The sequence below is a fragment of the Thermobia domestica genome, chromosome 7 (genome assembly GCF_964235325.1).
Source record: "Thermobia domestica chromosome 7, izTheDome1.hap1.1, whole genome shotgun sequence".
Taxonomy (NCBI): domain Eukaryota; kingdom Metazoa; phylum Arthropoda; class Insecta; order Zygentoma; family Lepismatidae; genus Thermobia; species Thermobia domestica.
The window spans coordinates 174,994,745-175,021,746 of NC_137460.1; the positions used below are offsets into that span (position 1 = coordinate 174,994,745).

The 27,002-nt window shown below is 35.7% G+C and overlaps 1 protein-coding gene across 3 annotated transcripts in view; it reads right to left on the minus strand.

Moving 5' to 3' along the window:
* Ctr1A (Copper transporter 1A) overlaps positions 1 to 27,002 on the minus strand; it is a 277,241-nt gene that overhangs the window by 2,737 nt on the left and 247,502 nt on the right. For 2 of the 3 annotated variants that reach the window (XM_081765599.1, XM_081765600.1), the window contains exon 5: positions 19,618 to 19,647. The exons of the other annotated variant lie outside the window; for it this stretch is intronic. In XM_081765599.1, the coding sequence (XP_081621725.1) occupies positions 19,618 to 19,647 (30 nt within the window). The remainder of the gene's footprint in view (positions 1 to 19,617; positions 19,648 to 27,002) is intronic. 3 annotated transcript variants of the gene reach the window in all.

Genomic DNA, 27,002 nt, shown 5'->3' on the forward strand with positions numbered 1-27,002 from the left:
AATGAGGATAAATGGTGCTGCAAACAGCCTAAAGTTTTTGTTAATTTATTGGGAGTTTTTGAATTATCCAATAGATGGCAGCGCAGTTATCCAATAAAGATATAACATGCACTTGTGACATTTTCAAACTCTTTCTTGTGATTTTCAAGAAAAAGTAGTAAGTGAAAGTGAATCACGAGTAATACTACAATTAGTGAAAGTGAATCAGGCTTTTACTCCAGTGAAATAGTCCGGGTGCCAAGACCGAAAACCTTTTTATGTGGTATGGCAAAGGTTTTATGACTGAATTTGATAGTTTAGTATATGTGGATTTCGAAACTGCTTGATGCCACTTTGTCACCCTAGGGCAAACTTAAATATTCAAGATAGCGTCCAATATGGCGGATCAAATATGCATTTGTAAATGTAAAGCGATTTCTGTAAACAAGGTGTCATTTTCTGTTTTCTGAGTCCAGAAATTCAAAAATGGAGTTCATTTCTTAAACAACTCTACGAAAATCTAAATATTCAAGATGGCGTCGAATATGGCGGATTAAATATGTATATTGTAAATGTAACGCGATTTTTTTAAACAAGGTGTCCTTTTCTATGTTTTCAGGGTCGAAGAATTCAAAAATGAAGTCCACTTCTTAAACGAAGCAACAGAAATCTAAATATTCAAGATGGCGTCCAATATGGCGGATCAAATATGTATATTGTACATGTAAAGTGATTTCTGTAAACAAGGTGTCATTTTCTAAGTTTTAGGGTCCAGAATTAAAAATAAAATCTATTCAATGTTAAAATGTAACTTTATTTTCCAAATATTTCTTAAGTACTTCCTTTTAACGAATAATTTTACAGTAGTCATGTAACAGTAAAGAAAAGTTGTAGTTTGTAACTTGAATATTATTCTATTCTTCTATCACATCAGCTATATTTTTAACATGTCCTGAACAATAACTAATTAATCCTCGATCACTAAATCATCTTCACTATCACTCATCCTTCCTTATTCTACCAAAGTATGCGCATCACAACAATTATCTCCTTAGTGTACGCAGTGGCAAAGAATGGTGCAGGAAATATTATTTGACCTACAGTTGCAACTCATTGTTCAGCAGGGTTCATTTGACCGACAGGAACATTTCGTCGTGTTCAAAACGTCTTGGGGAGCTATAGTATTGCTTTTTCGAATGGTAATGGGAATCAGCTGCTTGTCTTCTTCGTTTTCAAATCATCCAAAACAAACGGAATTGATATCTAGCAAAGTTGCGTCACTTGCTGACAGTTACAAACTTACTTGAAAGTAAGCACGTTTAACATTTTCTACAAAACTTTCAGTTGTTGGTGGATTAGATGAGAAGGCATGGAGGAGCATGAAGCTGTGCCTGACTAGCTTTTCTTGCTCAAATGCTATTTTGCATTCTGCAATGTTAACAGATTTAAGTCTATAACAAACAGTGACAAACTTCGTAGCTTCTTTTATTACGTCTGTTACATCACTATCGATGTGATCAAATATCTGAAGTTTATAGCCAACATTGAGACATTTTAGAACTTTTTCTGTTCCAATGCTATAATAACTAGCATCAGTGTCACAACCCGAAAGAATGTGGACTACACGTAAACTTATGTTCTTCCGTTTTTCAACTGTAGCCTTTATGTCAACTGGATTTCTTGTTTCTTTCAATGACACCATGTAGATTTGATATGACATAGAGTGTTTGTAGTAATAATAGAGGATAAGGACAAATACCTCAGTGTCGTCACATAACATGGACTGTTTAATTGCCTCTTTCTCTCACTTTTACAAGCCGATCTTGCATCATCATGATATCTGCCTCTTCCTGAAAGTTTTGTAAATCAATTCGATCTACGATAATACCACATTTTACTTGTATGGGTGGTGGATCCTGATTGCTAATGATGAGTATGTTTCCTAAGCACAACCTTGCCACTTTGTTGACAACATATCTGGTTAAAAGATGAATCAACTGCTCCTTATTGTCACTATTTTTTTAGGATTGCCTTCTGTGTAGGAAGTGGCGCTTCCTCTGTCAAACCTCCTACAGACTCCTTCACTTGAAAGCCCTTGTGGATGATTTAATACTGTATTCGTAATCTGTCGATAATTAAGTTGACGTTTGCTTGTAGCAAATGTGCAATGATTTTATTACAGAAGTTTTGCAAGAAATCTCTCGCTGGCCAGTTCACTACCCACAGATATGCACAACCATCAATAACAATCAGTGAAGGTTTGCTACAAACTCTAGCTGACATAAGTATGGCCATGTTAGTCTTTAAAATAGATTTACCTTTAGCTTCCTGAATATGGTCATCATCTGTAAACATCGATGTAGGTGTTGTAGCAATTTCATATTTTGAAACGTAAAGCACGTTTATTTCTTTGTATATCTGAAGGGCTACAACTCTAAAATATAGTAACTTTGTATCTATTGCAACAGAAGTTTTAGGTCCGGTATTTTACGTCCCTTCATTGATTTTGATAATGCCTCTATGAAGAGGTGCATAAAATCCATTTGGCAAACTTTGCTCATATTTGGAGACCACAGATTTTTCTGTTTCGTAAGCAAGTATTGCGACTTTGCTCACTCTTCTCCAAATCTGTCAATATACTTTCAGAATTTTTACTTTAACATAATCAATTATTGGATGTAAAATTTCTTTAGTAAGAAGCCGTAAAACTCGCATGTTTTGAGGACACATTTTTCCGTTTAATATCACCTTCACACTACCAATGCACAGTCCAGAATTTCTGTTAATCCGCTTCCATCTGACATGCCATAATATCATATGTTATTAGACTACTCAATATAAAATATGGAGACATGTACTCATATATCATTATTGTTCTTTATTAATACCATTTCTTCATTTCTAAATCCCGAAAGCAGAAAATGACATCTTATTTATGGATATTACTTTATATTTAAATGTGTATATTTGATCCGCCATATTGGACGTCATCTTCAATCTTTGGATTTCTGTAGCTGTATTTAAGAAGTGGCCTTCATTTTTGAATTCCTGGACCCAGAAAACATAGCAAATGACACCTTATTTACATAAATCGCTTTACATTTACAATATACATATTTGATCCGCCATATCGGACGCCATCTTGAATATTTATGTTTGGCCAAGGGTGACAAAATGGCATCAAGCGGTTTCGAAATTCACTAAACTATCAAATTCGATCATAAAACCTTTGCCATACCACAAACAAAGGTTACCCGTATTTTTCCAGTTTGGACTAAAAATAAATCACGGAAGAGTAAACTCTTCAAGGAAAATATGGCCTTTGCCATCCATCTGGCACGATGATAAGCCCCTGGGAAAAGTAATGATATTCTTCTGGGTGGAACTCCCCCGAGAAAAATAACAAGTTCAATAAGTTCAAGCCAGTCTTTTCTGGGTAAGTTTTTCTAGATATTCTGTATGGCAATCTGAAGAACGTCATTGGCAGTGTCGTGTACTTTTTCTTGAATGCGTTCATCTTGTATAGCGCGCTTGAATTTAGTTTTGTCAATATATCACTAAGCTTGCTGAAAATGATTGAAAATAGAAATGTTTCCGGACCGATCATGATCTTTGACTCGAAAACAACTTTTAAAACGAGTTCATAAATGTGATGCCTGCACAACAAATATAAAATATCTCTTCCCAAATATTGTTCCAACAAGATGCAGGCACGTTTTATTCGTCCAGTATTTGCGGAGGTTGTGTCACAGCAAAGAGCTTGAACTTTATCAACAAGACCACATTTTTCCAGAGTATTATGCACACTGGCGTCCCTGGCATGCAAAATTTGGGGGACATCAAAGAAAGGGCTTAGTACTACCTATCCCAACCTGTTTATTATCTTCGATTCCATTTGTTACCTTTCTGCTTACCTTCACAGACCCTCTAAGGTGTATCAAGAACTCCGTTATACACTGCCTGAATATTATATTCCAAGTAAATATAATTATTATTATTTATGTGTTATTCCGCTGTTAGTAAATAAATTAAATTAGAGTAAAATATTGAATATTTTATACTTCAAAATATTGGGGGGACGTTTCCCCCTCGTCTCCCCCGCCAGAGACGCTCATGATTATGCACAGCAATCACTTAATGTTTTCCTGTGACAGATGGTAATTTCGGAAGTGCTAGTAATCGTTCACTCTCATCGAAATTAACAATAACCGGTAGTCTGTCAACGAACACTGTCTTTGTTAATGCAGGAAGCATCTTTTCATCTCAGTGCACGTAACAGCTTTTATTTTTTCAATTTCACCACCCCCAAAAACTTCTTGCAGGTTGCAGATCCTAACTGACATAAATATTGACGACAAAGGCGAATAGATGATCTATTTATAACCAATGCATCTACATTCTGATTCAATACTTCGGCAAGAGTAGTTAAAATATTTACCACATCTCTGTCACTAACTTTGCATTTATCCAAAACTGCAACAAGTCTCGCTCTCTCTTTTTCCAGTAGGACAATGTCAGTTCCAATCATGCATCCAGGTCGTTCTTTTTTCCTCTAAGATGATCCATTTTATCTTCCTCGCACCACAACATAAATTTTACTTTCCTAAGGTCGTAAAATAACACCCTGACCATTTATGCATTTGATGGTAATTTGGAACCAACAATTTGACAATTGTCGTGCTTTAAAAGATAAATCTTATCGGTGCTTCTAGTCTCTATTGATTTAAGATATTCGCTTTTACTTCATTGGCCCTCAACTAACAACAAAACTGGGGAACTCAGCAGAAACATAAATTCAAGCGCTTGTGGTGAAGAAACTTTATGCCAAAAAACATATTAAATATGACATTCATTCAATCAGAATAATTTATTTTCGTAGCACATCTTAAGTTACTATTTTTGCTTGAAAATCACAGGAAAGAGTTTGAAAATGTCGCTTATAAGTGCATGTTATTATATCTTTATAGGTACTGCCATCTATTGGATAATTCAAAAACTCCCAATAAATTAACAAAAACTTTAGGTTGTTTGAGGCACCATTTATCCTCATTCGATTGAAATGAAATTTTGCACAGGATAGTATTTTGATAAGTGGCACCAAATGAAGGGGTGTCCCGAAAAAAAAATATAATGTTGTAAAATAAGGACCACCCTAATATATATATTCACTTGAAGTCCTTTTGGTAATGCTGGTGGATATATTACTGTTTATTTACACTAACACTGCAAAGAAGTACGAATTTTATATGAGTATATTTTTAATGAACAGGGCACTCTGTCGAGTTTACTTTTAAAAGACATACTACAACGATATAAAAAGAAAAACGATCAATATTCTCCCACTGATAATTTACGGTTTATGGCCGTTTTGCGTGTATGCGTAAGTTATAGATGATCATGCATGGGGCCTACCGATAAGTGAGCAGGGCGCCACTAGGGATTTTGCCTAGGGGCGCCAAAGGCTATTGTTACATAATATTCAGTGTATCATTCCTTCAAGTAGATGTTACAACGATAGAACACATGCTTTTGTTTATAGCCATCAATTCAGGCAGACAACACACGAAGTGAACACGAAGACATGTGGCCTGGCCGACGGAACCCTAGGAGGAATGAACCACCCAGATATCACCGATGAAAGAGGGCCAAAGATGACCAAACTATCAGTGGAGCACTGATCACATAACCTCAAGGGAGATCCCATCTCATCTTATCTGTGGTGGCTACATCGGGCGAAGGAGATTCCCAGCTACAACCTAAACCTGGAGGCCGCATCGGGCAAAAGGGGGTATCCTTGTAAGGCCAGCTACTTCAGTTAAGGAGATTCCTTTTATAACACCTCAGAGGTCGCATTGGGCAACGAGATGTTCGTACAAAACTAACCTCTCACCTTCATCAAACCAATGCCACTTTACGTGCGCTAATATTGGAAACATTTATTTGTATTACAAGAACTTTGTAATTAATTTTATAGAGAGTAATTCTATAATAAAATTGGTGAAGAGCAAAATCTCGGACTATTATTGTCTCTTACCAAATAGACATTACATGGTGATAGGCGCGGTTTCTTGCACGAGACGCTCATCTTACTAACAATATTCAAACTTTCATTTAGGAAAAAAAAAAAAGATTAGTACTAATTCTTTTTCATTTCTATTTTTCCCCTTTGTTGTTGTTCTTCTGAAGGTGCGATTTTTTTTATGTCGGATACAAGGTTTGGTAGGCAGACGCTTAGATCGAAAGACGATAATAGTGAGATTTCTAATAGTATGACGGGGAGTGCGTCAAGTATGTCTTTTAGTATGCCTCACCTAACCAAATATTTTGGTCATATAAATGAAGATTCGGGTAGATTTTTTATGCTCTACGACCATATGGCCACTATGGAGTCATGGTTACCAGTGAGGAAAACCGAACTTTTACCTATATATTTCCATAACACTGCACTGGATTTAGTTTTACAGCTTAAAAACCAAAATTAGTACGGGACATTGCCAAATTGATCGCGTTACCTTCATATTGTTCCCACAAATATCAATGCATTTTAAAAATTTGTTACTGAAAGTAAAATGGAATAAGATTGGAATTAATTAAACAAATAGACTCGCTTTCAAGAAAGTGAAAACAGGTAAACGAAAGTGACAATATCAAAAATACGAGAAGTAAACAGGAACTCATACTGGAAAAAGACCGAAAAACAAAAGTATATAAACTAATCAAGGAACACACAAGAAATCAGAATTAAAAGATCGGTAAGAATCCACAGAACGGTCTGAACATTCAGCGTCATTATAGTCAGTCAAGTTGTTGATAGTCATAATGTAAGAAGAATGGTCTTCAATTCTACATCCTTCCTGTAAGTAAAACTTAACCTCATGTAAAGAACAACATATAAGAAGTTCACAATGCATGGAGGTCTTCCTCCTGAGCATGCATAATTTTATTGTATTCAATTTTGTAACTATTTGTAGAAATGAGAAATATTTCAATGTAACATCATGAATACAATATAAAGAGATAGATGAACCTAATCTGAATTATTTTACTACCGAGATTTTATACCTTACTCATCTTTCTCAAAAGTAATGTTTCAATTGAATATTGACATGGTAAATTAAGCTATCTATCAACTCCTATCATCATATTGAAATCTCTATTTACTTTAAATAACATTTCAGAACTGTATCTAAAATTTTAAAGTTACGAAACATGGCTCCTTAATATACGGCGAATGGCACAGAAATATGAACTTCTTGTGTTTTGTTCTTTTCATAATTTATAGCTACATTTGGTTAACAATTATAGCACTCTTTAGAATGCCTATTTTTCAGTTATTCACGAGCTTTCTCTGAAGTATTTGGTTTATTTGTTGTATAATGCCACGGGCTAGAAATACCGCATTGGCCCATCAACCTAGAACTGTTTTTCATGATCCAACATTAGAAATTTTCTCAGGCCTCCCAGGAGTATCTGCTGAAAAATTCATACAGTCTTTTGATCGTTTGGGTGCCTTGTCAAATGGGTCAGATTAAAAAAGGGTGCATATTTTCCCCCTTTGTTTGTTGAATACATTGCTGTGCTGGTTTACGTCAAAAGACTCACATTTCACGTTAAATTGGACAGATCTCAAGAAAGCCCTTTTAGAGCAGTTTTCGAGTTCAGATCCAGGGCTCACAGTGATAGACAAATATAGATCAAGGGTACAATTACCGGACGAGTCTCTGTTGCCATCTATTTATGCAAAGCAGTATATAAGTAACTACTGGGTTGATATTATTAGTGGGTTGTTACCGAAATATATCGTGGATTTTTTTCAGCGTTCCATCGCATCATTTAATGGCTTAGTGGCGTAAGCAGAAATTTTACAAAAGGGCAAAAAGATTACAATCCTCTATGTTAGAAACACCTGTGAAATCTTCTGTTAGACCAATAACACTTTCGGGTGATGCTTTACACACAATAATTTCAAAATTAGATTCCTCGCGCTTTTACACAACACAGTACAAAATGCTGAGTAGAACACCTTAGTAATAATAATAATAATAATAATAATAATAATAACGAAAATACAAAAAGCATCCTTTTCATTTTTTGACCATACCATGTACGTGTTAAGATGAATGTACAAAAAAGTTTCAAAAGTTTTACAGTTGTAACTTTTGAGAAATGGCACAATTTGTGAAAGACCATAAAATTTGCTTTGCATGCCCATTAATGATTGGCAGTGTAACCTTATGCAAGGTTTCTTAGAATCTACTGAAAGAGCAAAAAATAAGCTTTCATTTGACATCTGGATGAGCCCAATAACTGGAAAAATAAGGAAGTTATGGTAATTTTAGTTCCATAATGCTGAGTGCCGGAAAGTGAAATTGGCACAAATTCACATTTTTCAAAAATGTCTCCCTGGTCCATTTCTCATCCCAAAAATAAAATAATAATAATAATAATAATAATAATAATAATAATAATAATAACAATAATAATTTAGCACAATTTCATTGGTATTTAAGTATGAAAAATTTTGAAGAGAATCTGAGACATTGAGGCACATTGTTCTAGGTGAGTTGACATGGAATGATCCATATCTGGAAGCAGCAGCAAATTTCCAGCGCATGTTACCAGGTACATGATGATGGTCTACGGTTCGAGGACAGCAATGTCTCCTTCGTGTTTGACCTACCATGATTTGCAACTTACTACGATGTCCGACGTTTAGCACAATATACGATAAATAAAGGCAACAGGCCCTACGAACTGATATGGTTCCCTACAGGAACTAGATGATTGGTTCGCCTTTCCAGTAGATGTAGATGGCTTGACTTTAACGTCTCGTTCAGCAGCAAGGCTATATGACGTGGACCTACTGATTAACGTGGAATCCGAACCACATGAGCTCCCGCCGGGAATCGAATCCGGGTCTCCCGCGCCAAAGGCGCGTATGCTAACCGCTTAGCCACGAAGGAGCTTTTCATTTTCCAGTTCTTTGATGACACTACTGTGCAACTTTCTGCAAGACGCGTTCTCTTGTTAACTAAATGGACTGGTTTCGATAACCAGCTGATAGTGCAGTGCTATGCAGTTTTGTTTAGTGTTTTATTTTTTCTTTATTATATCTTTATATACAGGTGAAAACCCTTAACTGTCTCTGCGGCTACGAAATTAAGTGTGATGTACTTAACGCTTGTTTTATTACAGCAAAGTCTCAGTGCTCCGCACTTAGTATGTTACACAAGCTAGCATTAGGTTAGCCGCCAAGCCATATTTCGGAGTATTTTGCACCCCACTATTTGTGCATCAGAATTATGCACATGGCGGCCAACGCGTTAATGTGCTGCACATATCAATGTATACTTAAAAAAAAAAGAAAGAAATAAAAAAAGATAAGGAGAGAGGAAGATATTAACCAATGATATTTTTACAAGCACTTGGTAATTTTTTTCTTCCCAGAAGAGGGAATATAATGTAATTCCCGAAAATATCAATGCATATTAAAAGTTTGCAAAGTACAAAGAAACAAGATTCTATAAACAAATAGACTCGCTTTCAAGAAAGTGAAAACAGGTAAAGGAAAGGGACAATATCGAAAATACGAGAAGTAAACAGGAACTCATATACGAGAAAGGTCGAAAAACAAAAATATATAAACTAAGCAAGGAATAAACAAAAGGCCAGAACTGAAGCGGTTAGAGGATAAAGGTGGTATGTAAGAAATTGTACATTTCGGGAAAACTGACATTCACACTATGTCTTTTAATATACAACATTCATCGTTTCCAAATTTCTTCACTGGGACGAGAACTTACTAAATGATGTCTTATGTAGCATGGCTAACATATAACAGGTGCATGAAGCACCAGAATTCGAAAAATTTAACTTAACACCTTTATCCTTTAAGCGCTTCAACTATAGATCAGTGAGAATCGACAGAACGCTCTGAACATTCAGCGTCTTTATAGTCAGTCAAGTGGTTGATAGTCATAGTGTAAGAATGGTCTTCAATTCTACATCCTTCCTGTAAGTAAAACTTAACCTTATGTAAAGAACAACACATGTAAACCCAACCTAACCTTATGTAAAGAACAACATATAAGAAGTTCATAATGCACGGAGGTCTTCCTCCTGAGCATGCATAATTTTATTGTATTCAATTTTGTAACTATTTGTAGAAATGAGAAATATTTCAATGTAACATCATGGATACAATATAAAGAGATAGATGCATCTAATCTGAATTCTTTTACTAACGAGATTTTATAATCTATTCATATCCTTCTCAAAACTAATGTTTCAATTGAATATTGATATGGTAAATTAAGCAGTTATCTATCATCTTTAACTTATTCCTATCATCATTTTGAAATCTCTATTTATTTCAAGTAACATTTCACAACTATATCTAAATTTTAAAGTTACAAAACAACATAACGCAGGACAGGAATTATTTCAAGTCCAGCAGGGACCCGACGAACTTATTGACTCCTATTTGCTTCGAAAATTAAGAGCTATTCGGCAACTGATACCAGACGCAACGGAAGAACAAAAAGTTCACCTTCTCTCGTTAGGACTCCAGCTAGATTTCTACAACAAAATAGCGTTTGAGAGGTTTGAAACTTGAGAAGCCCTACAGACAAAACTAAATGCACTAGACACCGCCAACGATTTGTTAAAGATAAGAGATCATGTCGAATTACGACAGGCATTACATCACTATATGGCTAGAGCCCTATATCTCATAGTTCATCCTATCTATTGGCTAACTGCCATATTGATCCATCAAAGTGGATGAATTTTACTTACACACACCAAATGGACTACTACTTACTAGAAGTCTACACGTATAGCTCATAAACGGAACCACATGACTGTTATGGATGAAATGAAGCATTCCCTCACCTATTTCTTTCCATATGAAGACTATGAATACGTACATCAAGACATATACCCTTAATTTACCCACCAGACATTCGGCCAACTTCATTTTACAATATCGCACACTTCCTGCCAACTATAATTTTAACTTTAGTTTCAACCTGCAAACTATTCAACAAACCATAACATCTCTTCACGCTCTTCTCCAACAAGAACGTAATAACTTACCAAGTCATTTCTCTGAATTTGCACCACTTTTTTCCATGGACTATTCTTATTATATCCTGTATTATATTTCTTTCGCTCGCCCTAGGCATAGCTTTATACCTCTTATATACACGTTTACAATCACGAGAGTAATGATCTTTTCCCCTTGGCAGGAAAACGCTCCAAGCCTGATCCCAATTATTATTCTTTTCTTCATTCTCACGATAACGATTATCTATTTGTGCCTCATATTTTGTAAGTCCAGTTACAATGATAAAGACTCATCATTACGCCTGGAAATTTCCCTACCATTAAAGGAAAGTATCACTTCGTCGGCACCTACTATTCACACGGATATACATAGATATAGATTTTCCCGGACATGGTACTAAAATTTACACCGAACATAGCCATCAAGAAAGTCAGGGCTATACCCACGGTGTGATTTAGTGTGTACAGTGATAGCATTTTCTGACCCCTTTGAAGGAGATAACGTTTTGATCCTGCTTAGTCGGAACAGAACTATAGTGTTAATATGATTTTCTTCTTTCATTGTATCAGTACAAGTGTTTGGAAATGCTTTAAACTTTTTGGTGCTTCCTTAATGCATCAGTATCTTGTGTTATGACACAATAGTACGTCGTATGTGTGTTTTTCAAAAACAATCATGTGTATTTTTTTTTTTTTTCAGTGTGGGGGTTGTAAGAATCCCCACCATTCAGTGTATCATTCCTTCAAGCACATGTTAAAACCATAGAACATGTGCTATTATTTACAGTCATCAATTCAAGCAGACAACACAGGAAGTAAACAGAAGACACGATGCCTGCACAACGGAATCCGAGGAGGAACGAACCACCCAGGAATCACCTATGAAAGAAGGCCAGAAGAGGACCAAAATATCAGTGGAGCACTGATAACCTCATGGGAGATCCCACCTCATCTAATCTCTAGCAGCTGCTGTATTGGGTGAAAGAGATTCCCAGCTACAATCTACTCCTGGAGGCCGCATTCGGCAAAAGGGGGTATCCTAGTGAAACCAGCTCCTTTAGTTAAGGAGATTCCTTTTACAACACCTCGGAGGCTGTATTGGGCATAGAGGTGTCCGTACATATTTAATCTCTACCTTCGTCAAAACCAAGGCTACTTTACGTACGCTGAGGTCTAATATTGGAAACATTTATATTACAAGAACTTTGTAATCAATTTTATAGATAATCATTTTATAATGAAATTGGTGAAGGGAGAAATCCCGGACTATTATTGTCTCTACCAAACAGACATTACAATATAATCCATAGAATTAATTTTCGTTCACTAGAGGGTATACAGCACAGGGTCATGAGAAACCACCACTTCAAGTTGGGCTGTCGATTCAGTGCGCATTACACAATTCTTTATCTTTATTTGAACTCAGGTACCCTAAACATTGTTTGTAAAGTGCTGAATCTTTTCAATGTCAGAATAATATTTTTAACTTATGAGGCGAATCTTCATAATTAAATCATTACAAATGTACAATTATTGGTAATATATATGTCGTCAAGCTGCAAAACGGGAGCACGGGACCTATAAGTGCTATAAATGTGTAACTATAAATACTGCAAATTCCTCGTAAGCGCTTTTGACGTGGGAGACTTGAGTTCGATTCCCAGCGAAAGCTCATGTGATTGGGATCCAACGTTAAGTTGTTAACTCCACATCTTATATAACCTTGCTGATGAACAAAACCCTAAAATCAAATCAAAAATGAATATTGCACTATAAGCACAAAGTAGAGAGTACACTTTGGTGGTCATAGATATAATTCTTATTTAAAGATCCAGAGCCCAATGAAATTAGCACGGCTGTCAACTGACTATTTGACCCAATGCATACGCTGATGTGCAACTGTATCAGTTATTTTTGTGAACTCATAAGCATTATCGAAGTAAACTTCCTTGTGATTTAAAATAAGTTAGTTGAAAACACAGAAGCTCGAATATGAGTAACTGAATCCTTTCATTTCTAGAATACGATACTCTCACTTAATCCAGAACAAGAAACTAGTGGGAATGAAAAAAAAAAAAAAAGACTGGAATTATTTGTGGATCATAGATGAATTGCCCATTGAATAAACGATCAAACTACAATTTGTGGTTGATTCGCCAACATGATACTGAACTGCACAAGCTATAACAAAAGATAATGTGCACAAGTATAGGACATAAATTTCTTATATCGCAGTGTAAAATACAAATAAATTTCTAAGTCTGAAGTTGCCAATGAAAAATATGCATTCAACCACATCTGAAATAATCTCAAAAGTTTTTTGCAAATGTTTTTAAAACCTCGTTTTTAGCAAATCGAAATTCTTCGACTATTCCTGGTCTTCTCAAATTCCCTGACCTTTTCCGGTTTGTAGCTACAATCGACTTATTTTAACAATTATCAACTAAAAGTTCATGTCAATTAGCTCGTTAGATAGCCATCACCATATTAACTATCAAACCCAGAAAGCTAAACTTGAAACCCAAAAAACAATTCGAGAAAATCGACTTTAAACTTTTCTCACAAACAAGGCCAAAGTGGATCATTCTGAATACAAAGTATAAATTAGCAATCAGTGCTTAATCTATCACCAAAGCTGAATTGATTTTCAGCAAACCACATCTGACTAAATCGCTTCCGAATTTTACTACCTGCAACATCCCCATAAAAAGTGAGTTGTACATTATGGGCCAAAAGTCAGATGAGAACCCTACCCAGCGAAGTCTGTTGGGTCGGGATCCATATTAGCCATATTTGTTGTTTGGGGAATCTGGTAATTTCAGAAACAAGTGACCATCACGACCGCCATTTTAGACACCACTTTAAATTTTTAAATATGAACGTTGACACTATGTCTCATGTACAATATTTTCGCAGAAGAGCAATGTCGTTGACCATTTTATCACTAACTGTTCGCAGTGATTTGTATCTTGGTCACTCACACACTTTAAATAACCATCCTCTGCAACAATGGTGTATGCACGGTGGCTAGCGATGTCTCTGGAATCACGGCAGCAATGCATCCTCCATTTGCAGCACTAAATGCTGTAGATTCCGGATCTTGAAGGTGTACACTACGGATTTAAGATAGGTGGTCCCACAGGTGTACATCATTGTTTTGAGATAGGTCACCCAGCAGTCCAGTTCCGTGATATCCAAAGAACGCGCTGGCCAGTTCACTGGTGTATGACGCCCGATTCACCTCCTAGGAAACTGCTGATGCAGATAGTTTCGCACACCATGTTCGTAATGGGACACCATCTATCCTTCTGAAAGAACGTTGGGTATGAGACATTCTCCTACAAAACTGACGCGAAGATCGCCTCATCCTGCAGTAGCATGTGCTAAAGGGCGTTCAGCGTGCCATAGTTAATGGACGGATTAATGATTCTCGAACCAAAAATACCACGCCAGACCTTTTTGCCACAAATTATCCCTGATGCATCAATCCAATGTAAGTTCCTATCACTAAAATAGCAATAGTTTGGTTTGTTTACTTCTTCGTTTGCGTAAAAATACATATTGCGGGAGAACAACATGTTCAAGGGCAGATTCGGTTTGCTTGGTAGTTCCTCTTTCGCCCATTCGGTAAACTAGATCCGATGATGTGGATTGTCTTCTATCATATGTTGGTGAATTTGAATTATATATAGATGCTACTTGTTAACAGAAAGCACCTTCCCTATGGATGTACGATTCACCCCAAATACTTCATATAAACGCCGTCTGCTACGTTGGGAGCTTTTGCTGAAGAATGGGAGGACAGCAACAGTGTTGTCATATCTGAAGAGGATTTCAGACTACTACTGCGAGGTTTATCGGACACAGATCTCGTCTCTCCGAATCTGCAGATAAATATGTTGAAACCACTGTGGAGTGGGAAATGAAACGCCGTATCGGGATGAAGCATATCGAACTCTGCAGCTATCACACGCGTGATGCGATTTTCACATATCAGGATTGTCTTCGCACGTTCCTCAGTCGTCAAGCTGCAAAACTAAAACAAGTTATAATTAGTTAAGGATTACTAATAGGACATAATGGTCAATGTCAATGTTAAGGGACACCTGCAAAACAACAACAAAGCACAATTAGTGTACTGTTAGTGGCCGGACAAAATGGGTAGCTGCATTGCATTTCTGTGAAGACTGCATATCAAACACGTATCGCATGCCAAACTTTGTATTTAAAACATCAAAGTAGTACTCAAGATGGCGGTCTCGAACATGCTGGCCATACTGATAACTTGTGTTTCTGAGGTTACCAGATCCTCAAAAATCATCTATGGGTAATATGAACGCCCAACCCAACCGCCTTTCCTGTGTTAGGACTGTCATATGACTTCTGGCTCACACTCTAAAACCCACTTTTATATGGATGTTGCAGGTGGTGAAGTTTGGAGGCGATTTATCGAAAGTGGTTTGCTGAAAATCAATACAATTTTGGTGGTTATTATATTTTGTTAATTTATATTTTGTGTTCAGAATGATTCACTTTGACCTTATTTGTCAGAAAATTTAACATCATTTTTTCGAATTGCTTTCTGGATTTGATAGTATCATGAGGGCTATCTAACGAGTTAATTGGTTCTTCGGTATCTCATTGGTACAGTGAAACCTGTCAACTTAGCCACCTCTCTAAGTTGGCCACCTGCTTATCTTGGCCTAGTTCGTCTGGAACCTGCATTTTCCCATAAGACATTTGTTACTTACTACTCTATAAGTTGGCCACCCGTCTATCTTGGAAGATGGCCACACTGAAGCAATGTTAATCCTATGATGATAATGATAAATTTAGCTGCGTGTCTTGGGCATGCAAAATATCGTTTTTTTTTTTGTTTTTTTTTAACTCTTTCATATTCCTATATGCGAGGCAGATGTTCTGTATTTGTGACTAGAGACAAGAAGCATGGATTCCCGCGATTTGCTCTTGGAGGTCAATGGCCAGAAGACTACCCTGATAAAGGGTAGTGAAGAAAAATGTGAATAAGAAAAAGCACGTACAGGAATTCAGGAAATGGTTGTACGTATTTGTTTACCCTGTCTGTTTTGGTAAAACCATTAGCTATATCAGCTCCTCTCATCGGTGGTGAGGTTTAGTAATTCCGGAAAATTCTCAAGGTTAAAACTAACTGTCTCAATTATCAACTATTGGCACCTGTCGGCTTGTCAAAAGATAGCGGAGTTTTTGATATATGAATTCTCCCTCAAGATTTTCTCAAAACATCTTTTGCTCCGAGGGAAACACTTCTAGCTCATTAACAAGAGGTAGTGAATGTACAATGTTAGAATGTGCATATCTCCCAAAAAGAATAAAACAAAACGTCTAGAATGAACCACCATTCAGTAACAACTGAAAAGAAGTCATATAAATTGCATATGAATTTCTTAATTTATAACTTAGCTTTTCTTGTTTTCAATCTGAATAACTCAGTGTGCTATAATATTAATTTCAATAAACTGCGTTTCTATTTCATGGTTGTTTGTGTTATTGTGTTTTCAATCCGAATAATCCAATGTACCACACTAGTTTTCAGGAAGAGAAAGGTATGCACATATATTAAACATACTATAGTAATATTTTTAGTACTGTATATTTTTATGATTACTCTATATACATTATTTATAAGTAGCTGTCGTGCCACTGCTATTAAAATTTTATAATCAAATAATACTAGATATCATATTCTAAAAATACACAAATCACAGTTATTTTCTGTAAGTTGGCCACTTTCCGATGGAACCAATGGTGGCCAACATAGACAGGTTTCACTGTACCTTGTGAGGTAACCGTGTTAGCTGATTATAAAAATGTTTAACTGATTAATTTAATCGTTGCTTACGGAAAGATTAAAATTATTAATGAAAATAACTGCTCTTAGCAACATTATTCTACGTACACGGAGCTTTCCAGAAGCATTTCCGTTACAAGTAATGCCCTTGTTAAGTATCATATAAAATTTTTATCTAACATAAAAGCTGCAAGATTGAAATATAACTTCTTTACACTAATTAAGAGAAAAAATGTGTTAAAAATATAATTTAACTGAACTAGCCATGGTCAATCAAAAATGATACGCTAGATTTAACCCTTTGACTACTTTTTTTTTCTTTCTTTTTTTTTTTTTGTGAATATTCTTTTATATGTACATGTACGACTCCTTTAATGTGGGATATTCCTGACATCTGTACACAGTTTTGGAAACTAAACACAGTCTCCTAGTTACATCTGAATCGATGGAAGACTAACATGTGTTTAACATGTATTTTTTTTTAATTTTTTAAAAAAATTCCAACTATATTTGAATTATTCGCATGGGACTCATGTGTCTCGGTGGTAGTCAAAGGGTTAACTGATTAATGTAAATGTAAGCAATGATTAAATTTAACTGGTTAACTTAATCGTTGCTTACGGAAAGATTAAAATTATTAATGAAAATAAAGCTCTTAGCGACATTATTTTACGTATGTGGACTTTCCAGAAGCATTTACGTTGTAAGTAATGCCCTTCTTAGGTATCATAAACTTTTATCTAACATAAAAGCTATAAGATCGAAACATAACTTCTTTACACGTAATTAAAAGAAAGTAAAAAAAGTGTTGCAACGTTCCTTTTTTTTCTGTATCGAAAGGATAATGTCCTCTACAATCTGCCTCCACTAAACTTATTTCATATAAATCTCCTTCGATAACACACTATAATAAAAGCTCACATGGACGGGTTAATACCTTTGTATGTTAAATTATTGCTCATTATTATATAGAATAAGTATATTTTGGCCTTAGCTATTACAATCTTTACAATGTCGCACGGACGTCTAAACACTAGGAACGTACCTCTCCAACTGACCTATTGGAATAACTTTTTCATGTTCAGTGTATCCAACTACAATATAATACTACCAATTCAATTACTTCTCTTTTCTATTTTTATATTGAATACAAAAATAATTCTATTGATCTTTACAGAATCTTAAACACTACAGTGTCAAAAATATAATTTAACTGAACTAACCGCAGACAGCCAAAAATGATACATGCAAATTATAAATATCATGGTAAAATACTAGATGTGCTTTCTGTCCATATTCATAAACATCTCATCTCCAAATGTTAACAGTATGAAAGCAAGTTGAAACTTTCAATCCCTCATGCTACCAAATATAACGTTAAAATATCATGCATTATATAATAGAGTCATGCATTACCTTTTCTTGAATACAACACATAAAAGTCATGCTTTGTTTCCTCTGGAGACATGTCTCTAACGAGAAAAAAATCAGTGTATTCTCTGCAAGTCTCACATCACAAAAATGTGTATATAATAACAACAATAAGCGTATCCTCTACAGGAAAATATGTATCTAAATAAAAGCAGAGAAATATGCAGCAAGGACCCTCTCATCGGCAGCGCACAAAAGGGCGAACCAAATGCAATAACTAAAAAGATGGTGGCAAATAAAAATAAAAGATATATTTATTTATTCGTTGCAGTTTATCGTTCCTTTTCGCCACCGAGGTCATGTGACAAACTTGTTGCATGAAGTGGGATCCAAACCATCACTTGGGTTTTTGATCCAAAGGAAACAATCCCACTCGATTATGATTACGAATTATATTTCTGAACTTCGGATTCTATAGCCGTATTGACCGTCGCGTATGAGGGACCGTCCATCGGCGATCATACTACCTGCGGAACTGGAAAGAAAGAAAGGAATGGGACAGGAAGTAAGCGGCATGGAAGCATTATATTAGACACATTTGCGTGGTGTGAATAAGGAAAACCTCACTAAATATGGCTGAGATTTAAAAGTTTTTACACTTTTTCGACCGAGTGTCCACATCGTGAATCAAACCGGGAGCGCTTATACCAAAAGCGAGAGCGTTAGCGACTACCCTAAGAGGAGCCACACAATCCCAAGATCAAACAGAAGAAGCACGTGCGTTTGCAAATTGGCCACAAAGGGACACTGGAAAAATTTATGTTGCTGATATGTCAAAGGTGGAGCAGTTGTCATTTTGTGTACTCGAAAATATTAACACTTCTGTAACGACTTTTTAATAATGTCACCAAATTGTTTACAAAAATGTTAAATAGATTCCATATGTGAGCAAAAATTTCTTTTAAATGAGAAAATTCTTGTGAGGAAATCATATAAGAAAATCCGGAATCTGTGGCGTAATCACGTTGCTTAGATTCCTTGCGAGACAATGTAGTGGGAAAAAGTCCTTTTCTGTGCGTGATCTGTGCATCTTCCAGTAGCGCCAGGTGTAGGGTCTGTTATTGTTAATCTCAGAACTGGATAAAGATATAATGTGAAATGCATGACTCGATCCAATAATTCTACTCAGAGGTAGTTTTAAGCAAAAGCACCATTATGTAGGCTACGATATACCTTTATGAACTAGCAACGAAAGATGTTAGTAATAGTAGAAGCAAGAACAGTGTGCACATGCATCAACTACGAAAGAATAAGTAAGTATGTAAAGAAAATGAAAAGCACTAGAAATGTAATTCAAAATTGAAACTTACGGTTCTTTCACCAACACGTCACCTACAACGCTGAGAAGAAAACATTACCAATTAGAATTAATTGTGAATTAAAAAAAAAAAAATGACTATGATTCTTTCAATTCAATAGAAGCACATGTATATAGAGGATGTAGACCATTTATCTTGATATGCCTTAATAGCTTATAAAATAATAGATGTAAAAGGCTGAAATTTCGTATCTTGCAAATAACGAGCAAGGGATATTGTTTGACATACTCTGGAATACCACCCGTTTAATAGTGCTGGCAACTCAATATAAGGGTGTTTTTTTTTTTTTTCAAATAGCACCACATTAGGTTATTACATATTTTAAATCAACATGTTAAATCAAATCTTACAATACAACCCTTCTTATTCAGCAGGGTTGGCTGGTTTAAACCAGCTGGTTTAAAAAAACTGGTTTAAACCAAAAAACGAAAAATGTTCGTAAAAGTGTAAGTATTCGTAAAGTCTTGATGAACACACATTTGTGGGTTATTACGTTTCCTCCCGTATATTATTCGTATTATACTCAACCCTAAATTCCCCATTCATTACTCAAAGAGATTATACTACAAAAGCAACTTTTTTTAAGTATAAGTCTATGAATGTTTCTTTTATGATTTTTAGTGTGTTATTATTGTTATGCAATTGCAAAGAAAAATTCTAAATATTGTTTCGTTTTAATAATGTTTATTATTGATAAAATACATCGAAATGCTGTACTTTCTTTCCGGGGGGGGGGGGGAGCATACAAACCCCACGAGAGGAATTTATTGAAATCAGAAGTATCTTTGGTATCTATTTATGTATAAATGGGTCAGAGCCAAAGTGGACTCAAATAATTCGTATCTGTATTCACTTTTCTTACTGATATGCAAATTAAGTCGTTGTATTTCTTTAACTTGGATTAATAAAAGTCGTAGTGAACTAACTTGGACTAAATTATTTCTTCTGTACTCTACAATATTTTGAAATTGTTCATATGTATTTCTGTATAATGGTTTCACTTGTGCAACTGTTTATCATTTTGTCCTTCTGAAATGACTCTTGACAGTCGTATTAACAAGTATGTAAAGATCACTACAACGTATTTTTTTTATCAGGAGTCCTTCTTGAGTGAGTCGGCAGACGTATCGCACTTGTGGCCAATTAGTTCCGGTTTCGAGTTCAAATGGAGGACAATTTTTCTCGGATGTCAGTCAAGAAACGGTTTGGATTCCGCTTTAAGCTTACGTGACCCCTTCCAGCATAGCCCGGTTGTTTAATAATAATGCCAAGGTGAAACAAACTTATTTCTGTCCATATGTGATATAAATACATAGAGCAAATTATTTAAACCAAAAACAAACAAACAAACAAACAGAAAAAGTTTAAATAAAAAAAAAGGTTTAAACCAATAAAAAAACTTTTTTGAGTTTTTTTCAATAAAAGCCATGGTTTTTGCCAACCCTGTTATTCAGTATCAAGAACATCTACAATTAAACATTGGAGGCTTCTACAGAGCGCGAGGGACAGCATGAGCTATGACCTTGAAATCCGCAACCACCACTCTTGGAAGGAACAGGCAACCCTAATAGTGTTGCTAACTGCCACAACGGAGAACTAGAATTTGGAGATTTGAAGCTTTATTCGTCGAACAATTAAGGAATTTCATATTGTTCACGGTCAACGACCTTCTGTAAAATTACTGTTGCGAGTGCTACGTGAAAATATTAATTTTAATGGAAGCACTTGGTCTTTACCTAAAATAATCCGTTCCTTACGATTTATATGGATTAAGGCTGAAAACAATACTTATTGAAAACGATGAATTTCGGTCAAAGAGATTGGTTTATTTACGAGCTATATATTATTAGAAAACGCAGAACTGCCCTATAATTTACATGGATGAGACCAGTGGCGGCGATTGGAATGTAAAAGTGGGGGGGGGGGGCAGAGAAGACATAACCTGAATATTTGTATATCAATGTTAGTTTTCCTGGTTGTTTCTAACACCTTGTTTGACGAAAGGTTGTAACTAGTAAGGTACTACCTTTTTCAGTTACAATACCGTATACAGTATTTCATATTATATTAAATAAATTGACAAGAGCAACGCAAGTATGTACTGGCCCTTTGTACTCTTAAACAACGAAAGTGTAACAAGAGATTTGATTCATTACTTATGAACATCTTAAAATTCCATCTGGAAAATTGTATGATTAGATTATTTATAAATAGAAAGGAAGCGTTCCTACCTTCTTCCACTCTGGCTGCATGAACTACTCACCTGAGCCTCCTAGACTTGATGACCGTAACGATGTTTGGTAAACCGTATAAATTATTCAGTTCTTCGTTATGAAGTTTCCCTCATTCCCGTTCCTCTTGGGTCCGAATATTCGTCTCAAGATTTTATTTTCAAATACTTTCAGTCTGCGTTCTTCCCTCAAGGGACCATGTTTCACACCATAAAACACAACAGGCATGATTATCGTTTTATACGTTTTAAGCTTTAAATTCCTCGACAGAATTCGCAACGACAAAATACTTTGCACTGAATTATAACACGAATTTCCTGATTTCAGTCGACATTTAATTTCCTTTATGATTTTGATTTGGTGATATTGATCCCAAATATTTGAAAGTATCCACCTTGTCGAAAGTATTATTTCATATTTTAACGAATCCATAATTTGCCATATTACTATCCCGGTGAACTTCCATGTATTTAGTTTTCTCTGCATTTACTTCTAAACCAATGTCGCTGCAAGCGTTTAATAAGGACTCTACAGTTCTTTGTATTGTTCTCCTATCATCTCTTATTAAATTTACATCATCAGCATAAGCCGTAAGCTGGTGAATACAATTCAGCTCTAGGGCCTGGTTGCAATCTTTAATTTTCCTTATAGCGCACTCCGGAGCAAAGCTGGACAATAATGGCGATAACGCATCTCCTTGTTTCAGGCCATTCTCGACGTGGAAGCTCATGGACAAGAATTTTTCTGCTCGGACTTTACTTTGAGATTCATTTAAACACATTTTAATTAATCTAACTAGCTTTTTCGGTATTCCGAATTCTGTAAGAATGTTGTACAATGTTTCTCTTCTATCCGAGTCGTAAGCCTTTTTAAAACCAATAAACAGCTGATGTACTGGGTAAGATATTTCCATATCTTTTCGAGTATTTATCGAATAGTAAATATCTGGTCGACAGTTGATCGATTTCCCTAAATCCACACTGATAATCTCTAAAAATTTCATACGAATATATGTAAGATAATACGAATATATGTTCGTAACGTAACATGGTTGGATAATAATAATAATAATAATAATAATAATAATAATAATAAGAAGAAGAAGAAGAAGAAGAAGAAGAAGAAGAAGAAGAAGAAGAAGAAGAAGAAGAAGAAGAAGAAGAAGAAGAAGAAGAAGAAGAAGAAGAAGAAGAAGAAGAAGAAGTAGTAGTAGTAGTAGTAGTAGTAGTAGTAGTAGTAGTAGTAGTAGTAGTAGTAGTAGTAGTAGTAGTAGTAGTAGTAGTAGTAGTAGTAGTAGTAGTAGTAGTAGTAGTAGTAGTAGTAGTAGTAGTAGTAGTAGTAGTAGTAGTAGTAGTAGTAGTAGTAGTAGTAGTAGTAGTAGTAGTAGTAGTAGTAGTAGTAGTAGTAGTAGTAGTAGTAGTAGTAGTAGTAGTAGTAGTAGTAGTAGTAGTAGTAGTAGTAGTAGTAGTAGTAGTAGTAGTAGTAGTAGTAGTAGTAGTAGTAGTAGTAGTAGTAGTAGTAGTAGTAGTAGTAGTAGTAGTAGTAGTAGTAGTAGTAGTAGTATATAATGTAGCTGTAAACAGTTTCGTGATGGTAAAATTTCCATCTACAAGAAGCATCTTGGTTTACATCTTTAACATTAATAAATCAAGTGCCAGTTTTGTGCTAGATTTTGGTGTGATACAAGCATTTTCAACCATTTAAATCACAGTTAAAAACACACAAAATAGTAAAAATGGTACTACTTAGAAAAAATGTCTGTTTGTAACTACAATATTTACCATTTTATAGACATATTTTTAACTGTGTTGAAAATGCCCACATGGACATTATTCGGACAATGGAGTCCGCTTTTATAATGTGCTCTGAATTTGTCTGTGGCCTTTTTCCAGTTCTTGAACCCTATGGCGGGAAAAACAATTCAGCTCCTTGTATCAGCATTTTACCTGTCAAATAATATGCCTTATACAATCAAAACACAAAACAATTTCTGACTGTATCATAATGTAACCAGGGAATGTATGGAACCATTCCTCGCGACGAGATCGGCGCGCAGTTCGTGAAAAAGTGAAATCCTTAGTCGGCTGAGTTTTATTTTCTAAAACAGGAATTTCGAATTCTTTCGCTTGATCGCTTACACAAGATCGTTCATCAAGTTCTTTAAGCAAGTCCTGTGTGGGAGTGTTGGGGGAATTTGTCGCAATTTGCCTGACGCTTTGCTCAATTTGCTGCTTGGAGGTGCTCGTGGAACCCTGTTCTTTAATTAGGGTACATTGCAGAGAATTCTGAGATGTATTTTGTTGTGAACTTTCTGTACCAATGCTGGCAGTGATTGTTAGTGAAGTTTTTCATAAACACCAGAAAGATTTGTATTTTTCGATACTTTATTTGTTGATGATAACCATGTGTTAAGAAGAGTTCTTTTTCGGTTAGACATAAAGTAAGGAACACATGTGTAACATATGCATTTCCTTGCATTTCCTACATAAATAGCATACGAGTTAGTAACGCAAAGTTAACTCTTTTATTTCAAGGTCAGACTGATTTACAGATTTCAACACTACATGGCCTAAGTGAAGCCATGTAACGTTATGTGATTAGGGTAGTTAGGGGATTCAAGCGAACGTTAATGCGTAAAGTGAGTGCTCCTTTCGAGAACTTAAGCAGTGTTCATTTTGCTTTCTGTTGTGCTGATAAAGCAACGATAAAAGAATCCAAACACGAATATCACGTGAACCAAAATTTCAACTCTGTAAATAAAACTGTGCGCTGAAAAATTGTTGTTAAGGTTCGCCAACTAGTAATTTGACCATCGACTTTGTGGATGGGATAGGATTTGAATTTTTATGGGCCCTTCAGCAAGTTTGGCTATATCTACCCTTCACATAACTAAGGGATGACGTTCCTCGGCGAGCTCACAACCCGGAAGAGGAACAGAGGAAGGAAAGGAAGAAGTAATTAGAAAAGGAAGTCATGGCCTTTAAAGAACCGACCATCCCAGCATTTGCCTGAGGAAAATCGTGAAATAACCTGTCACGATGGCTAGCCTCGGGGATCGAACCCCGGACCTCCCGAATGAGGAGCCGTAACGCTATCACTGCGGCACGCCTGCTAGTTATTGACTTTGTGGGGCTGATAAACGAATAATAATAACGCTTACAATATTCTATAATCACAAATCACTGGGTTCACAGCAAACAGAAAACTATTTAGAGAAATTCCTATATTTTGATTTTAAATCCAAGAAATTAAACAGAAAGAAAACGTTTTAAAAAGTTGATTTAGTGTATCTTTTCAGGGGTAAAAGTGACGGGGGAACGCGAGGGGACGCTGTCTCCTCACCTCCAAAAAATATGTATAGCGTTCCCCCAGTTCCTAAATAATTACAATGGGCGAAGATAGGCAGGATACGGCGTGACGTCATTCCGCAACCTACCGTCCCCTACCTTCTCAGATCCAATTTTACCCCTGGGATAATATGAAGAAAATAAATTGGTTGTTAGATATAGGACACTCTGAGCTTCAAAACATTATATCGTATTTGCTTAAAAAAGGCACACAAAGATGGAGAAAACAAAATTAATGAAAGAGGAACACCAAAACAAACAGTATTATTACACCAACGTGCTTGGTGCACTAACTCAACTACGAACAAGTAAACTATATAACTTCTAAATGTTATGATATTCTTTTAAAACCATCTGTACTATATATGCGTATGCAATGGAAATTTCTGATTCCCACCCTCTTGTTTCTTTTAGTTCAATATACAGAATAGTCGGGATTTCGGGAGAGGTCCGGACCCCCAGGACCCCCCCCCCCATACATCCCTGTCGGAAGTGTCTTTGCTGACGTTTTTGAACGTGTTCCCTCTTCAAGCAAGAACGTCTTGAATATTGTCATTCATTAGTGCACACAAGGAATATACCTTTCCTCACTATAAAACTCACTGAACTTCCCATATTATTTGCAAGAATAATTTAAATTTATAGAAAATATATTTAAATGTCCTATTACGCATTTATAGTATTAACTTTTTTTTAAACTTTAAAAACTCGCTCAACGACTCGTTTCATATTGCAGACTTACGATTACTTAAACAACAATTTTTAAAGAATTTACAGTGGTTTGAGAATGTACACCAAAGGAAAGAAAGAGAATTTTCAATCCTTTTTCCAAAATCTATCTAAAATGGGGTGAGAAAAGCGACCGTTCTCAAGTCTCAAAGAGAAAGATGAATCTGGAATAGAGATTTTTTTTCACATTACCATCAAGAAACAAAATTTAATTCATGTAATCACTTTTATGTGATGTTTTTACAGTCTCAAAACGAGTATCTTGCCCTCCAAAAAATTTCAGGGGGGCAGCTTCCCCCTTGCCCCCTGGTTCCAACGCCCCTGTATCATTGCAGGTAAAAAGTAGGATCAATCGGCAAGAAGAACTGCAAGTTGTGGTCTTAGTCTGTTTTTGATGCTCTGAACTCTATCGCCTAGCACGCCCGTCTACACCATGACTCATACGTCAGTGCAGGCACGTATCCAGGTTTTCTTTTCGGAGGGGGGCCAACACGAATCCTCGTAAGCACGTAATTCTAATGTTTTAAAAATATCAATAATAATAATAATAATAATAATAATAATAATAATAATAATAATAATAATAATAATAATAATAATAATAATAATAATGCAACAGTTCTGTATTTCTCTTAAACTCTTTCTTACTTTTCATTTATGAACCGGTTTACTTTAAACAAACTGAATTGTAGCACAAACGAAATCAAAAAATATTTTTTTTAGACACATGTAAGGAAAACTGTCTGCTACGTATATCACATAACAAAAATAGCAAATGGCAATGAGTGTATCGTTCTAATACATTGACGTTATATGACGGAATCGAAATTGTAATCTCATTTAAAAGTGTTCTTTAATTCCACCTGGTATCAATGGCATTACGGTATGTTCTTAGAATGATAACAACAACGTATTGCCCACAGTTTGGACACCGCCTCAAAGTAATCTGATATAAAAGAACCTCAAAAGGGAAAAAGGTTTATTAAAAAGTGCTTGAGGTTTGGAAGGGGAAAGCTTCCAGGACCTCACGCTCGATACGTCCCTGATTCAATGCATTATATTTATTTCT